Consider the following 17,140-nt stretch of genomic DNA (forward strand, 5'->3'; position numbering starts at 1 on the left):
CAGCGGTTTACTGATCTTTGAGGCCCCCCCCCCCCCCCCCCCCCCCCCCCCCCCCCCCCCACACACACACACACACACACACACACCCTTCGTATGTGTTGCACCCAGGAAACAGTGAGACCACCATGACTTCCTGCGGTCTATATGCGTTTGTGTCCATTCCTGGCTGTGGAGGGAAGACGTGCCTCCTCAGTACCTAATTTAGCATGCTTCATTTTGTTGTTTCCATGCCAACCCCACTAGGTCAACCAATGAATAGTTGTGAGTGTCGAGGGGGGGGGGGGGGGGGGCAGGGTTTAAAAACATGTGTGCGTTAATGAGCACACACAGCACACAGGGTGAGTTATTAGACTGTCCAAAGGCTTAAAATGATTCATTAGGAACATTCTGTCTAATTCAGTAATGTGCAATTTTGAGGGCTATCTAAAGGAGTTTCGCTTTAAAATCCAAATAATTTTTAATAGATGCACTGGTCTGCTGACTTATAAAAATACACCAAGAACAGGAGCATAAACCCATTAAAGATATCTGGATATGATATTTAAAAAAAACCCTACTTTTTCAGGGGTAATTTGAAGAAGGTATCAGATAAGACTTGAGTGCACCACTTGCATAATTTTATGCTTTCACTGTTATGACACAAAGTATCAGGCCTACAAAGCTAAACTTCAGTCTTTTTCCTTCTAAGTTACAATCCAGTTTGGTTACACAATCTGATGAAACCTGTAGTCAGTTCCCCCCCAAAAAAACAGAATTATTCAAAACATGTATTTCAAATTCAAAATTATTTATTTTTGACACATTTGGAATATAAAAACCTATGCCATAGCTTCAATGTAAAAAAAAAAATCACAATGGTTTTATGTACACAATAAAAAAAAAATCCTAAGGGTATTAAAAATATATATAAATGTGGAAATGTCTTTGGTTTCAAGGCGTACGTCTTATAGTGCACAGCAGTGTGAGATGTTTACCTGACAAATGCGTCTCTTCATCCAACACCTCATCTGAAACCCTGTCAGCTCTGCAGGAGTTAACCACGACTCAAAAGTAATAAGCCCTGCAGTCTGGGACCCGCTAAAGTCTTCCTTTGCTACCAAATACAGTCAAAGTGTTACAAAGCTTCAGAGAATATAAATGTCAAATATAGAATTCTTTTTTTTTTTTTAGCAAAATAAAAAAAAAAAACCTTTGATATCAGGATTACATCTTAATATTTTTGCTCCTACAAAGCAAATCTCATGCTTGATATACATGTGCTTATGTTTGCAGGTACTTGAAGTCTAAGCAATAAAATTGTGGATGATGGAGGCCCTGTTCCTCACTTAACTGCGTCTGAGTGAGTCAGCCGGAGCATTACGTCATTCCAGTGCAAGGCTGCTGCACGGAGGACCTCTGCTGGTGGAGGAGCAAAAATAAAGGAGCTGAGGGGGGCGGAGGAACATGTGGGTGATGCAGGAACATACAGCATCACTGCTGCGCAGCATGGCCTCCGCATGTCCGGCCTCCACCACAGACAGAGGGAGCCAGCCGCACCGCCGCAGACATGAAACACTGCACCGCTGGCGTCGGAGCCATTTTTCCACCTCCAAGACACCAATATTAACCAAGAATTACAATTATTTGCTAATATTAAAACAGAAAAATACTGACCATCATAAATTCAAGGATGTTTTTTCACAAATTGATGCAAATAGAGATGTATTTCGTTTGCATATTTCCATAAATAGATCTTGTCAGCTTATGTTTGCAGCTTGGCTGGAGCACTCCAAATGAGTAACCCATCAGAAGCAATAAAGTTCATTTTTGTACATTTACAAAAACGGATTGTTTTTGTGGAAAAGGGAAGCTGCGACGCTCCGATGCTGCCTGGTATCTACAGGAACGGCTGGAAACGTAAAAGCAGGGGCAAAATACAAAGAAACGAAGGTGGAGTGTTTATAGAAAGCTGTCAGACGGTGACACATCCACGTGCACCACACCTCGGAAAGGTTACAGATGTTGATTTTCTCAATTTAGAAGTTTTCCTGGGTTCAATTGGAGCTTATCAAAAGTCAGATATAACACTATTAGCTTGTAATCTGCTTTCGGTTGCAATAAAGACTAGTGTGTCGTTAGACTCAGTTGTGCTACATCCACTTATGATGCATAAACAATTAAAAAAATCCTAATAGCTTCATTATAAAACCTGTCTCACACACGATTACATTATTAAGAGTGCATTTGAGCATGTTCACCCACAGCTCCTTAATAGCAAGCTACCGGTGTAAACAAAAGCTGATTGTTTTTTTCCCTTTTCAAACCTGATGATGAAAATCAGCCTTGCGCTGATGAGAGCTGTACGTCTCCTCACTCAAGTCACTCGATTACAGACACGCCTCGTCGTCTCTGGACTCTACACCATGAAGTGCATGTGTCCTTCTGCGCCAGTCACTATAACGTCCATCCAGATGCGCATGGCCTCGGGAGACGGAGCCACCATGTAGTACACCCGGTCGTGAGTCTTCACGCTGAAGGTCAGCGAGGGATTGGGGCTCTTGTGTGCAGACGTGCGTGTGATTCGGGAGAAAAGGGGGGAGGATAACAGGGGGGTTTGGAGGGGGAGAAGTATGAGAGGCACGAAAAAAAGGAGTAGAAACACGTCGAGATGAAATACACTGTGTGAGGGAAGCCACGGTCACAGACGCACAAACATAATCAGACTTACTTTGTGTGCATTCTTCAAATGGTCGTAGTACACCTCCTCTATGGCTTGGAAGTAAATGACTCCTTTCATCTTGGTCTCATGTTTGTCTGGGGCCGAGAACATAAACACGTCGGTGATCAAAGCTTGTTCTCAGCCTCCCATCTCCGCGTAGCTTTGGCCTGACATCACCGCAGCAGCAACAACTCGCATAATCCACAGAGACGGAAGAGAAAGGATCGCTCACCTGCGTAGTACGTGAGCGTCCTGCGGTTCTGGTCGAAGACAAACCAGCGTTTCTTCCACGTTTTAATCTTGCCGCCCATTTTGACCAGGAACCCTCGGCAGGTTTTATCAGTGATGGCCAGATGGAAGCAGGCGTCTGGGTTGTGTCCAGCTGCCTCGATGTGGCCGTGGAGATCAAAGTCGTCCTTCCTTATAGGGAGGTAGCGAGTCAACAGCCGGGACTATGAACAGAGCAATGAAACGAGACGTAAACCTTTTACAATTTTCTTGCAGAAACATTTACACGACGCTAAATGGCAGGGAAGGAACGGCCATTACCTGTGATCTTTGTTTCTCCCTGAGCTTCACTTCTCTCTCCACAAGTTTCTGCCTCCTGCTCGTCTCCTCCTGCAGACGCTTCTCCAGTTCCTCTCTCCTTCGCCGCTCTTCCTCGAGAGCGTGCCGGCGTATCTCCATCTCTCGTTCCTGCCACATCACACGTGAGTAATTCACATCTGTTGTCCAACTGTGCCGTCAAGAGGATCTGGGAGTATTTAGAAAGGTTTGGGATCATTACCCGATGCTCGAGGAGTCTCAGCTTCTCCGCCTGGGCCTCTCGGAGTAAACGCTCCATTTCCTCGATTTTTGCCATATTTGTCGTACTGGCACTGATGGAAAAAAAAGACAAGGTTCTCAAGACACAACACAAACACAGACACAAACTCTCTCCATCAAACCGACAGTCACTTCAGACTTTTTTTTTTTTTTCACTGTGGGAGAAAATCCAGAAAAGAATATTCTTGCTGTGAGGCGAGAGTGAAAAACCACGACTTCATACATTATCTTAAAATATAATTGTGTCTGACTTATTACACAGGACCGCAGCTTCTCTGAGAAGCATAAACTAATTCTGCTTGCTCATCATGCGTAATCAAATCATCGTCTGCCTCCCAGAGCCTTCAGACTTCTTTTCCAAAAATAGAACCTCTCCTCCTCTGATCCTAAAAAGAAAAAATCTTCTGAAAGACCTTTTTTTTTTGTCATTTCTCTGTATGCTTCTGCCTCACCTGGAGATGTTATCCGGGGAGCAGGCGGAGAAGCTGGTCTCCAGGCTGTCGGAGCTGTCCACGCTGACGGTGTCCGAGGCCTGGCTGTTGTCCGGATACGAAAAGGAGTCCAGGAACACGTTGGGCTCCGAGACCATCCTGCTGCAGAAGTCACTCCGCCTGTGTCTGTCCTCACTCATGTGTGCGTGGCTGTTGCCCGCTGAAAGAGGAGAATATTACAATAAGGCAGTGGAAATACCCACGGCCCGCCTGATGTAACGATAATGTGCCCAATCGCACCGACGGGGCTGCGAGTCATTACATTAGCTGGTGAGACGGAGGAGCATCTTGAAGAAATTACTTAGGAAAGAAAAAAAAATGTTCCTTGTAAACCGAGCGAATAACAGTGAACCATCAAGCTGGAGAAGAAAAAAAAAAAGGGGGATTTATTTGGGTCAGAATGATGGAAACAGTGCTTTACTGAGACTGCATTTTAGTTTCTGTTATATAAAGCTGTGTGGTTTCCAGAAGTAATGAAAAGATAAACACACATCAACAACACACACACAAAAAATATTCAAAAAGGGGGTTTTGTGCAAAAACTGCAGGTTATTCATTCATTCAACGAAACTTTATTTTACCAATAATTTGCACTGAGTTCTAAATATCTCTCATAATATTCCAAAATGTGACGAACAGGATCTACTGTAATGCTTTTTGTCTTCAAACATTTAAACCTGAAAAAGTTTAATGTAAATAACCAATTTCTCTTGAGCACGATGCAAAAGGATTGTGTTAAGCTGTAAGTTCGCCTTGATGCCAGATCTGCATTCGATCGAAGCGCATCTTCCGATGTGCTTTGCCACAGATTGTTGCATCACTGAGGCATTTCCCGCCCTGATACCGGCTAACAGCCCCGAGGCGCCGAGCCGGACTCGCGTCGATGAGCGCAGGCAGATCTGACGCAGACAAGATGTGGCAGTCTGGTGCTTTGACTCACTTTTAGACAGACGGCGAGGGTTCACCTCTCGCGGGGGGAAGCTGAAGCCTTGTGGGATTACGCTTCCACAGCTGGAGCTTTGAGACAAAGGCAGGTGGACCTGGGGCAGAAAAAGCAAGGAAACATACAATGTTCAGGGCTCGTTTCTGCGACCGCAAAACAACTGCACTCTGCAGAATTCAGCGAGCTGGATGGGTGTTCCAGCCTGAAACTGAGAATTCCTGTTTGGGTGGATCAGTCCCGAGGGACAATGAATTTTCAAAACACAAACTATGAAGGCAATGAAATCCCTTTTGCAGCAGGCCAGAATAAGTTTTAGCCCTTTAAAATGAGCAGTGACTATGCAGTAGTGTGCTTCAAATGAGTGAAAAAGCGCTTGGATCAATTCATCTTTGTTTAGCAGAATCGCTTTTCATCACATCAACATCCACTATGATCCTGTGGTATTCTGGGAAAAAAAAAAAAGAAAGGTTTGGGCTGATTTAAATAAACACTGTAAACCTTCGGAGGAAGTGTGCGTCCCAGGGATCTGCCATACGGGCCGAGGAGCTGCTGGTTCCTTTTATGAGGTAGGTTGTCAACTGCCTGTGAAGCGTTTTCCTTGCTGCTTCTTCTTCGTTCCTTCAGAGACTGCAAATGCTGCAATAAAAGCAGAAATCACAGGAATCACAAAGACCGCAAAAGGGTAAAAAAAAAAAAAAAAACTACAATCATTAAAACGACTGAAAGTTTGGTCAGTCTTGAGTTAAGTCATTAAACACGGACCACCAGCACGCCTGAAGCTGGAGCTGAATGCATGTTGAAAAAGCAGCCAAAAGCAGAGGATTTCTGCTCAGCACAGAGCGGCGCTCCGCTGGTGGAAATATAAAGAGTCTTTGCACCATAACTGAAACCGACTCCTACCTCTTTGATGGCAACTGGATTGTTGGTGAAGTTTTGCCCCTCAGACAACTCTGCATACTTTCCTTCCAAAGACACCAACTTTTCTCTCTCCTGCAGACATCAGACGCCCGCTCAGTGCGGAAAATTGAATAATTACAATATCGGCATGCAGACAGTTTTCTTACCTTCTGAAGCATAATTAGCAAGTTGTTTTTCTCTCTCTGGAAATTCTCTCTTTCCTGCTGAGTCTGTAGCGCAATCTGAGAGGACTGCTTCTTCAGCGTGGCCAGTCTCTCCTGGAAAGGATAAAGAACAACAATACAACTTCTGTCAGCTTTCAGAAAACATGAAGCAAAAGCATGCAAAGAAATAACATGCAGATATGTGTGTTAACTCAAAGCAGCAGCGGCAGCAGAGTGATCAAGAGCAAATTCTTATTTCGAGAGCAGTGTATTAAGTTCTTTCTCCGATAAGTTGAATTAATCAAGTCATACTTCAGTGTTGCATGCTTACCATTGCTGGAATCTTGAAATTAGTTCATGCTTTTAGCTGCAAATGTCACATTTGTGCAGCTCTACTTTCATGCACAACCTGCAGTCAGATTAATGACAATAAAACCACAAAGAAGTAATCAAACAAAAGATCCACTCAAAATGAAAAATCACCGCTGACACTTGAGATAGTGCAGATTTAGAATTTAGAGCCCTCTTCTATCATTTTAAAATATCTCAAAAACTTCCAACTTAATAAATAATGTTGGGGCGAATCCCAATTCTCTGCTTAATCCTCAATCTTACTCCTCATTCCTCAAAATGCGCGCTCCCGTTAAGTTAAGTGCTGTCCCATTCCTTAACAAGTTGAGGGAAGGAGCGAGACTAAGGAGCGTTATCTCCCTTAATTTTGAGATTCTACCAGACCTACCTTGGAGTTAAGGAGAATCCAGAATGCTTGTTAATAGTTCGTTTTGCTGTTATTTTATTAATAAAAAATGGTGTATATTACTTTGGGAGTAGTTGTATTAACTTTCTATCACAGATAATATTTACAAAGGCTATTAGAAAGAAATCAAGAAAATTCATTTGAATGCATTTATTAACAAGGTCACACATGCAAAATGTTAAACATTTCTAATGCAGGGCGCATTACTTACAGTTATAAAGGGCGTTGTTATGGATCATTGACCAAAATTATCACTGCTGCCACCCCCACCACCCCCCACCACCACCACCACCGCGCTAAATTGTGCAGCGCCTTGACAACGGAGAGGGGAAAAAAACAGCGGTCCACGCGTGTGCGCTCTCTCTCTCCTTCAGACGGTCCACAGAAGCGTCGCGCTAGCCGCTAGCCCCCTCCCGACGGTCCAAAAACTCCCCGCCGCACGCTCCCCCCTGGCTACACTTTTTTCCTGCAGGAAACGCTGCACTTCTGGCTTTCTTCTACCCTCTTGCGCAGTGCTGCCCCCTGTGGTCCAAGGACGTAACTGTCTTTAAGGGTTGTCCCATTTCCAAGTGACATTACATTCCTTAACACTTGTTTTTAGGAGGCACTTAATTTGAGATTGAGGATCAAGGTTGAGGAGTGAGGATTAAGCAGAGAATTGGGATTGGGCCTTGCTCTATAGTTTCTATACTAAAGTCCTGAAGTAAAAGTATCACCAAACTATGAAAGGAAACGTCACATCTTTTGGAAATTATTAAACAAACCAACGTCATCCACTATTCAGTTACAGTTCTTTACAATTATCTATAGGGACATTTCGAACAGCATAAACTTCAAGCAGAAAAAAGCACGTTAGAATGACTCAATGGCAGCAATGCAGAAGAGCTATACATGCAATTCATGCTGCGTGCACAGTCATGCATCTGCACCATGCTTGCTGCACCTTGCGCGTGACAATAAGTCGCTGACAATCGGCGATCTCTCCCAGCAGCTCCTGGTTCTGATGCTCTTTTTCCTCGTCCTGCTTGATTTCTCTTTCCAACTTTTGAAACTCCAAATCCTCTGAACTCTTTGATTGCTCCCCATTTTCCTGAAAAGCAACAGAGAAACATTTCTCCAAGTGATGGCAGAATTCAAGACGCTTTACTTTCCCAGCGTTGTGAAGTCACATTTGTTAGCGGTTTTTCTGTGACACCTAGTAATTATTCGGGCCCCTTTGCACATGTGCGCCTGAAGGCCTACCAGAGCTGTAACGGGAACTATGAATGGGAAAAGAGAAACGAATGAAGAAAGGAAAAAAAAAAGTACAAACAAATGCAAACTGTATGAAATTACAGATCACAAAGATTACAAATTAAAAAATAAATACTTTGGAGAGGCGTTACTGTAAGTCGTCGTGCTTACTGGTGACCAAAGCAAATGAGTCCAGAAAATACAGAACAAACACATTCAGTCCACAGCTAGTGAGACTGTTTTGAAAGATGATCTGGGAACCAGCAGGTGTGAAGCACAAATGGTAACATCTCATTATTTTTTTTGTGCAGAAGACATGAGACATGACGGAGATGACACAAACCTCATTTGGGATCCTTCTTGTTTTGGTTGCTGAAAGCATTTCCTTTTAGAAAATGTGGGGATTTTACAGTTCTGGATAAAAAGTAACTGAATGCCTTTAAAGGAAGCTGTGGCTGACATGAACTGAAACCTGATCGTTTGTTTGAACTGCGGTTTGAGTCTCTAAGAGTCCGTGTCTACACAATAAATCCGGATTCCTGTATTCTCCAAAGTCACCTCTGACCACCACCGGCCGGATTTCTAATAACAAAGAAGTAACATGACACAAACTAGGATTATTTTCCTTACTTTGCAACTCCTGATGGAAAGTACTTGTTGCCGATCATGCGTTCTCAAATCAACACAAATCTCACTTCTACATATATGTTGTAGATTTTCTAATGTTGAAGATTACGTCCAAACTGGCAATCTCCAAACAAGCAAGACAAATAATCCATTGTACTCCACAGTTTGCTCTTAAAGCTCAAATTGTTCTCCTTTTGCCATGTTCACTTCTTCATTTTCATCAACTGTCTACGACTCCCTCATTTCTCTCCTGTCCCTCATCAACACTCAAACTGGATGAAAATGATGAGAGGCTGCACTGCAATCCACTCTGAGGAGCACAGAGGGGTGATTTTGCTGATTAAAAAAAACATCTGAAGTGCAATTTAACAATTACAGTTTGATTAAGAACTGAGTTTCAGTTTGAGCATTCAGTTTTTGCACACATAAACGTACCTGTGACCTCTCAGCGAGGTCCGGCTTCTCAACACTCTGAATTTTCCCCCTGAGCTCCTCCAGCAGCTCTTTCTCCCTCTGCAGCTGAGCCGTCTCGGACTCTTGCTCTCCTTCCAGCAGGGCACACTCCACCTCCATCTGCAGCAGAGAGCAGATTCTACCAACAGCACTTGGATCAACGGGTCAAAATGACTGATTTGCAGCTTATTTTCTCCCTTTCTATAGTGATAAACTGCTGCACATACTTTTTGCTCAGGTGCTGTTTGTGTTTACTGACTGCTGCGCTCGATACCTCACGGACCGACTCCTCCATCTGGTTGTCCAGGTCTTTGATCTTTTGCTCCAGCTCCTCGATGTTGTTTAGCACTTGGATTCTTTCCTCCTCGATGTGTGTTACTTCCTGCTTCAGCTGCACACTCTCCAAAGCCTGAAATGACACCAGGAATGCGTCTCAGCGCTCGGCCCTGGAGGAGACTTCAGGTCATGTGAGCGCAAACACTCACAGGACTAAAAAGTTTGAAATCCCTAAAAGTTACTAGTAGTGAAATAAATATAGATTCATAAAAGTTTGAACAGATTTAAATTCATATAAATTTACCAGTGCAATGATTTCCTTTTTTTTTTTTTTATTGAATTACACAACAGCTGCTGCTGCTGCTGCTGGTGCTTTAACTCCTCCATAGCTGGATCACTGGCAGCAGAGACAGGATTCCTTTGCACCGGGTGTAATGGAAATCTCTATCAGTGCGCAATCCTCCGCCAGCCACGCTGAAGCTTTCCCACATATCGCTACACCTACCAGCATCCTACCCACAGCCATTCACACTCATGCGTGGGAGTATCTCAGATACCCTGTAATATCAGGCTTCTTTCTTTAAGAGAAGCACCGTGACTCTTTTCTTTTATGGTCAGAGGTTCGTGCGCCCAGCGGCTCTTGGATTTATAGTTTCCATGATGGGCTGGGAGAGTCTCTTTCTTCCTGTACACACTCCTCCCAAGAATGTACGAGATGGATGAGAGGGTATTTAGAGCCCGTAAATCTCCAACAGCACTCACACAATGCGAAAGGGATGGTCTTCGTTTCAAAGTCACATTAAATAAATAGTAGTTTTGCAAAACGTTTGTGTCTCATAAACTTCAGAGAGTTCGAATGCTGGAGTAACCTACATTTTCTTTCTCTGCAGGGTCTTAGGTTCATTAAGCGAGAGAAAAAAAAGTTCAAAACATCTGGAAAAATGCAGATCTTTGCTCTGCATATACACAAGAATTCTTCCATTTACACACCCGCACACAGATGTGCACGCACGCACACACATATGTGCACAAATTCTCCATGGGATAAAGTCATTTCCTGCCCCCCTCCTCCTCCTCCTTCAAGACTTTGAATGGCTGAGTGCTGAAACAAAACCAGCACTTCTTCATTAAAAGCAGACACAACGTAAGGCTGTCGCTGTTCTGGAGTGGAATAGAGGAATCCAGGAGGAGGAGGCCTTCCTGACAGTCAGAATCACTGATCGATCAATCTAATATGCTTATTTTTGGGAAATTTTAAACACGTAACAATTCCAAAAGGAATAATGGGAGACTAGATTTAGGATGCAACATTAAAGTGACACAGAGAGAGTGAGAGAGAGAGAGAGACTTGTGCAACTGTCATCCCCTGTTTATGTGTCTGACTGACCCACATAAACAGGAAATGTACAAATTGCTTATTGCACCCAGTTTTGGAATGCATCGTTTGTATCAAGAATCTGCCTGAAGTTCAGTCGCAGTTTAGAATTACACAACAGAGTGCAGATATAATACAGAGGTTCTTCAGGATGCTTGGATGAAAATGTTTGATCTACATAAACCCAGTGAAAGATAAAATGCATCATTGTGGATGTGACAGCTACTTTGTTCCTCCTAAAGTTTCAAGACTCCACCGTCATGTTTACTGTTTAAAATACATTTTAAATGACATTAATTCAATTATTTAGACATTTCCCTTCACAACTGATCAAACTTTTACATTTCTGTTCAATTCTGTGACATGTAAAAGTAAGAAAGTGCTCTGGAATAACAACAGGTAAACAAACTGGCTCAGAAGTCGTATTGTCTGCATTCCTCAGACGAGATGTTTCCCATTAGTCTTCACAAGAGCTTGATACTGACTCAGCTTACCACTCATCCTGTGGCAGGAATTCACAGGGTACACACGCATACAACCTTTTTAACCGTCCTGTTGTAGTTGAAAGAGGCTGAATGTAACAGTAGCTGTGCCTTAAATTGCTCACGCTATTTTATGAAGTGATCACTAAGTAGTTCCCTGTACAGTCAGCGTTGAACAAAAGAGTGTGGCACTTTAATCAGAAAAACACCGACTCGCTGTGGGAATTCTGGCTGTGAATAACGAGCATGCAGCTGTGCTGTTATTGATCATTTATCTACCTTAGTTCTGTGGTGTGTGGAAGGAGACGGGGCGCTGCTGTTGAGGCTGACGGCGGGTGAGTGGGACCGGGCCTCCCTGTAGCCGCTCTGCTGCCGCTGGCCGGCCTGCTGCTCCTCGGACGGCTGGAAGTCTCTGCCCTTGGCCCCGAAGCAGCTCTCTTGAGCCGTGCTGCTGGGAGAGTCGGAGAAGACGGACTCGTCGTCCGACACCTGCAGTTTCTCCAGTTCCTTATTGATCTTCTGCAGGTCGGAAACAGCTGAACCGCCTGGATCTTTCACCACTTGCCCCAACCCCGTGCACAGGTTCAAGATGGTCTCAAGACGCTGGCACTCCTGCAGGCAAGGGATTCACAACTATATAGCTATTACTGTTGACTTTAATGTTGAAAACTGGTGATGATAAGGATGTAAAACAGGACAAAGTAAGATGAAAACACTGACCAGCCTCTGCACTTTCTGCTCCCGGAGCCGTTCGTCCCTCTGGTGTTGATGGTAGTCTCTCAGCTCCTCTTTGCCATTCAAAGAGCTGATGCTGCCGACCCGCTGTCCTGGACTCAGCCCGCTCTTCCCAAAAGACAACCTTCTCTCCCCGAAGCCCAGATCCAAGCCGGTCCCGTCGATGTCCACGCCCAAAGAGCTCAGGGAGGCCAGGCTGGCCCTCCTGGGCGTGCTGGGCATGCTGGCAGGTACGGTCACATCTGGAGGCTGCTCCAGGGAGGAGAGGCTGCGCCGCTGCCCCGCCGAGGCCGCCGCTCTGTGGGAGCCCACCGAGTGGCGTGACGGCAGGGAGAGGGCGGGCGGGTCGGCCGCGTTGTGAAGCCGCGGCAGGGAGCGGCTGTGCAGCCCCAGGCTGCTGAGGGAGCCGGTGGAGTACTTCCTCTGGCGGGAGTCGCCTCCTCCGCATTTGCCCTGAGAGTAGAGCCTGCGGCCCATCCGCGGGCTGGACGGCACGCTGGCCGCCCCGCTCTTCACCCTGGGAGAACGCGGTACCGGCTCGCCGTAGGAGCCCAGCAGGGCGCCTCCCTCCGAGAGAAGCAGGCTGTCCTGTGACTGATGGCGGGAGTGGGAGTGACGGAGCGGGCCGTTGGAGCTGAGCTGGCGCTCGCCCTGCCGGGGCGACGGGGGCACGCTGCTGCTGCTCATGTAGGAGAAGTTCCTGGAGGCGGGCGGAGGGCGCTCTGCGCTGCCGAGGACCGACAGAGGCCTGCCGGACTGGGTCCCTCCGGGCGAAGGAGGCATGCTGAGATACTTGCGGCTGCACTCGGCCGCTCTCAGGCTGGCCTCCAGGGCGCTCTTCCTGCGCTGCAGCGTCTCCATCAGCTCCTGCAGCTCGGCCTTGGAGCGCGAGCCCCTCAGCAGCGTCCCACCCACCGAGCCGCCGCTGCCGTGAGGCTCGATCTTCACACAGTCTGGAGAGAACGGAAAACCGACAGAGCATAAAATGAAACAGCGAGGCTCAAGGTTACTGCTTTAATACTGTAAGCGGCAGATCAGCAGAAAGCAGTGCGATCAGACGTGTGCTGAGTAAGAAGGGGGAAACCAGTGAGGAATGTATGGTCATACACTTCTGAGCCCAATACAAACACTGGCTCAATCAGTGGTTAAGTTTCTTCTAAAAATGGAAGAATGCCGGTGGACCAAGACCAACCAGAACACATCATGGTCTCGACTACAGGAGGGATCAGGAAGACGACTTAAATATTTAAGTGAACAGTGCGAGGACTCTGACCTGCGCTATGGGTGGCCGAGTATACAAACAATTACAGAGTTCAGTCAGTCGTCAAGAATGTCTACAACTCCCACACAAATATGAAGGGGTTTTTTGCATTGATTAAGCTCGTATCAAGTTTTAGATTTCATTCAGTTTTGAAAGCTACACATTGCTGTGTTGGCATGTTCTGTGTTTTACTTATTTTAGCTGATCAATACTGAAAACACCAGGTGCAAAGTCTGTCAGTCTCAATAAAACTCAAATATATTGAACTGGACTAATGAGCTGAAAAGCTGTTTCAGGTTCCAGGTCAAACAAACGACCCCCAGATGATTGTAAATCGTTCTCTTTCGTCCACTCAGTCCACTGTGGCTCAGTTTATAGAGCAGGCTGCTTCCAATCACAAGGGTAGTGGTTCAATTCTTGCTGTGTTGAAGTGCTCTTTGGAAAAAAATACAGAACCCCAAGTTGCTCCCAATGGAGGTCGAGCACCTTACATGGCAGCTGTCACCATTGGTGTGTGTATGTGTGTGTGTGAATAGGTGAATGTCACGAACAGTAAACAGCACCTCGAGCCTGTCGAAGCAGTAAAGTATGTTATATAAAGGAAGACTGTTTTTCCATTTAGCTGAGGATTTTCAAGATATCAGCCAAGTCTGACTCTGGTCCTTCGATACATAATGTCAGTTCCTGTTAAAATGGGGTCAATAATAAAATGTGTTTTGTACTCATACAAATTATAAGTTATCCTTTGAAATCAGAGCACAATCACCGAGCTACTTTAATACTCTGAAGCAGGGTTTGAACAGGTAGCTTTTGAGAATTCTAGTCTCGATGTGCCGCCTCCCGATATGAAGCTGCTCTTCACCTTTAATGGATGGTACAATTTGTTCAATAGTTTATACACAACACAAAAATATATAACAGATGCATCTACAGAATATGGGACTTAAAGGATTACAAGTGGCTGAAAGTGAACCAGATGACACTCAGAACAGAGCGGCAGCAATGGTGTTAATTAAGATTTTAAAAAAGTTTGTAGTTCTCATGCAAATCTGATTTTTTGAGTAAAATGGTTGAATCGGTGTGTTGAATGCAGTGTCTTACCTGACGCGTAGCTCAATGTGGCCATGGCACTCCTTTGAGGAAGCATGGTGTTCATCACACTGCGCTCCTCTCTCTGAGTTTGTGCAGGATTGAGCTGGTCTTTCTGCACTGTTTCCTAAGAGGAAGAAAAGGCTCAAATCAATATAAAACTCTTCAGAATTTCATTATGAAAAAAATGGCTGTCGCAAAACATCTTCGAAAAATAAAACAGATTGATCCCAGTGCCCTCTATCCATCCATCTTCTATACTGTCTTATTAAAGATAGAACTGAAGATGGGTCACTTTGGATGAAGACAGATTACATGCGTATTTGACCCTCACAGGACAAGCAGAGAGAGACAGACAACCACACACACACACACACATCCACTTGACCTCAAACATGTGCTTTTGGACTGTTTAGGGGGAGAATTTGAAGAAGAACATAAAAAGATTGCATCTAAACGCCCCCAAAGTCAGGATTCAAAGTGTGGATCTTCTTACTATGAGCTGAGAATGCTAAGCACTGCAGCACCATGCAGCCCATAAAGTTATCTAATGCTGCACTGAACCACCAGTTCAACTTTCCCTCTGAGCATCTGAGCCATAGTGTCCCTGTAACATATAACAACAGCACTGTTCAGTCATGAAATGACCAAAACAGATCTAGAGCTTGAACTGATCCATCATAACAATGCCACAATTGAAGCAGATATTTCAGATGTGCATATTTTAAAGGGAAAAGGAAAAAAAAAAACTTTCCTCAAGACTAAGTATTAGAACAGATCCATAGGAAAGTTTTCATGTCTCGGCCACTGATACCAATAAAAGTCTGAAATGCCGCAGCACTCTGCACCTCAGAGAAAAACTCTTACCATAGTTTAACCATAGACTCCTGAACAGTCCTCGAAAGTATTCCCTTCGACCCCCAGAGAGGCCGCAGACGGGGTTAAACATTCAGGGTTTAAAACCTGGATGGCGACATGTTTCCTACTTGATGTTGGCTCATTTTGTTCTGCTGACTTTAAATAGACGGAAAATGTTTTGACGTTTTGATAAATCTATTTGTATTAGGTCACGATCAAATGATTACATGAGCTGCATTCATGCAGCTCCCTATCAGCTGTTTCTCAACTGAAGATGTAGAATTACTAAACGTTTATACTACAAATGAAAGCAAACAGAAGAAGATCCATCAATCGAAATCAATCCGTTTTCAAATTCAAATTCAAATCTGTGCAGTGTGAAGGAGAAAAGTCACTGAGACCACGTTTGGTGATTTTATTACTGGTGAGATAAGAATTTTAAAAGCCAGACGTTAATGTTTCCTGAATCCACAGACAGCACACACACACACCACAGAGAAATGCAGAGATGGCTGATCCAAGACTCTCCGGTCCTTCTGTCTGGAGAGAGAGCGCCTACAGGAAGCAGGGTATCCTTTTACACAGTCACACAATCAATCAGCGTGAGTTCATTCTCCAGACCTCCTGAAAAAAAAAAAAGAGGAGGGTGAAGAAACCCAGCTCCGTGTCAGGAGCAGCAGCTTTTACAGCATCGCCCAGCTGCAGGCCAGCAGGGTGGTGCCAATCACAAACACACAGCGAGATGTAAACAGTTTGAGGAATGACCCCCCGATAAGACGGCTCTCATCTGGCGTGCGGTAACACTGAAGATAAGTAGGTACAGGTTGCTGATGTCTATTCTGTGTAAGTGTGTGTGTGTATGTGTGTGTGTGACATTCTTTGTCCAGAAAGAAAAACATGTTTTAATGCAAAAACTCAAAGAAAGAAAGAAAGAAAGAAAATACCCCACAAACATAGAACATTATTTTTTTGGTTTAAAAAAGTGTTATTGTGTCAAAGTGCAACAACATTTTCTGTCTGGATACAGATAAAGTATAGGAAATAGGTTCCACAAGCATACACTCAAAACTTCCATACAGTTAGTATCATATTAAAAGTGGGAGTGTGTAAAGGAGCTGTGGTTCTTTCCCTGATGTTGAAAACATGCAGCTGAATCTACATTAAGATATGCTGATGGAAAGACACACAACTAGAAGACTAGAAGATACCTTCTGTTTGCCTTTGATGTTTTGGATCAACTGTAGACAGCAACCAGCAACACCACACACACACACACACACACACACACACACACACACACACACACACACACACACACACACACATACACACACACACACACACACAGTAACTCAAAGATAACTCATCAATGACTTAAAAGACTAGAATTTCCAAATTATGAAAAAGGAAACCTCTCTTGTTTTTCTCTTAGATAAACACATCTACACTTTCACTTCTCTAAACTTTCAAACATAATTCCATCTATGTAGGTCTTCTGTCTTTTTTTCCTCATTTTATTGCCCCACAACAGCTTTACGCACATCCCAGGACAAAGTTAAGAGACTTTGCAGGCATCTCCCTGCGTCTAAAAGACACTTCAAGGGAGAGGATGATGAAGATGATGAAGCCACTGACCTTTGTTTTACGTTCCAGTTACATGTTTAGAAGTTCCGTGGTGCTGAAGCTCCAGTCCTCCTCTGTCTGCCCGTGGAGCAGCTCTGTGAAGTCCTCCCATGACAAAGGAGCAGACAGGAGACCCTCTCTCCCCTCCCACCTTCAGTTGAGAGGGGGGGTAGAGGCTCCTCTTCTGGATGCTGCCCCTCTCTGGTTGAGGAGAGAACTGCTGATTTGTGTGGATTTAAAGGAACACCAAAAAAAAAAAAAAAACACAGAGGGATAAATGACTAGAAACAAAAAAACATGTTCAGCCTCTTTCCTCCATTCGGTTGATTTCTTTGTTCATGATATGAGTTTGA

At 44.5% G+C, this 17,140-nt stretch overlaps 1 protein-coding gene across 2 annotated transcripts; it reads right to left on the minus strand.

The window, feature by feature from the left end:
* Positions 1-777: 777 nt before the first annotated feature.
* On the minus strand, positions 778-16,869 carry LOC115395253 (pleckstrin homology-like domain family B member 2). 2 transcript variants are annotated; one of them, XM_030100697.1, is made up of 18 exons: positions 16,800-16,869; positions 15,656-15,788; positions 14,319-14,433; positions 11,942-12,909; positions 11,501-11,833; positions 9,363-9,497; positions 9,071-9,208; positions 7,719-7,865; positions 6,022-6,132; positions 5,858-5,947; positions 5,456-5,593; positions 4,955-5,054; positions 3,976-4,174; positions 3,486-3,576; positions 3,248-3,394; positions 2,931-3,150; positions 2,708-2,793; positions 778-2,536 (listed from the first exon to the last, which is right to left on the minus strand). In XM_030100697.1, the coding sequence occupies exons 3-18, from the start codon at positions 14,371-14,373 to the stop codon at positions 2,396-2,398; spliced, it is 3,099 nt and encodes a 1,032-aa protein (XP_029956557.1). In that variant the 5' UTR covers positions 14,374-14,433; positions 15,656-15,788; positions 16,800-16,869; the 3' UTR covers positions 778-2,395. The 2 variants fall into 2 exon arrangements, with proteins under 2 accessions (XP_029956557.1, XP_029956556.1); XM_030100696.1 differs by lacking the exon at positions 15,656-15,788 and having other exon boundaries at positions 16,800-16,867.
* Positions 16,870-17,140: the final 271 nt, after the last annotated feature.

The sequence above is a fragment of the Salarias fasciatus genome, chromosome 10 (assembly GCF_902148845.1).
Source record: "Salarias fasciatus chromosome 10, fSalaFa1.1, whole genome shotgun sequence".
Lineage (NCBI taxonomy): Eukaryota > Metazoa > Chordata > Actinopteri > Blenniiformes > Blenniidae > Salarias > Salarias fasciatus.

Coding starts and splice junctions, on each gene's coding strand:
- LOC115395253 (XM_030100697.1), bottom strand. CDS start 14,373: ATGAACACCATGCTTCCTCAAAGGAGTGCCATGGCCACATTGAGCTAC. Junction 11,834..11,941: donor AGCAGAAAGTGCAGAGGCTG/GTCAGTGTTTTC, acceptor CCTTGCCTGCAG/GAGTGCCAGCGTCTTGAGAC. Junction 9,209..9,362: donor TGGAGGAGTCGGTCCGTGAG/GTATCGAGCGCA, acceptor TCTCTGCTGCAG/ATGGAGGTGGAGTGTGCCCT.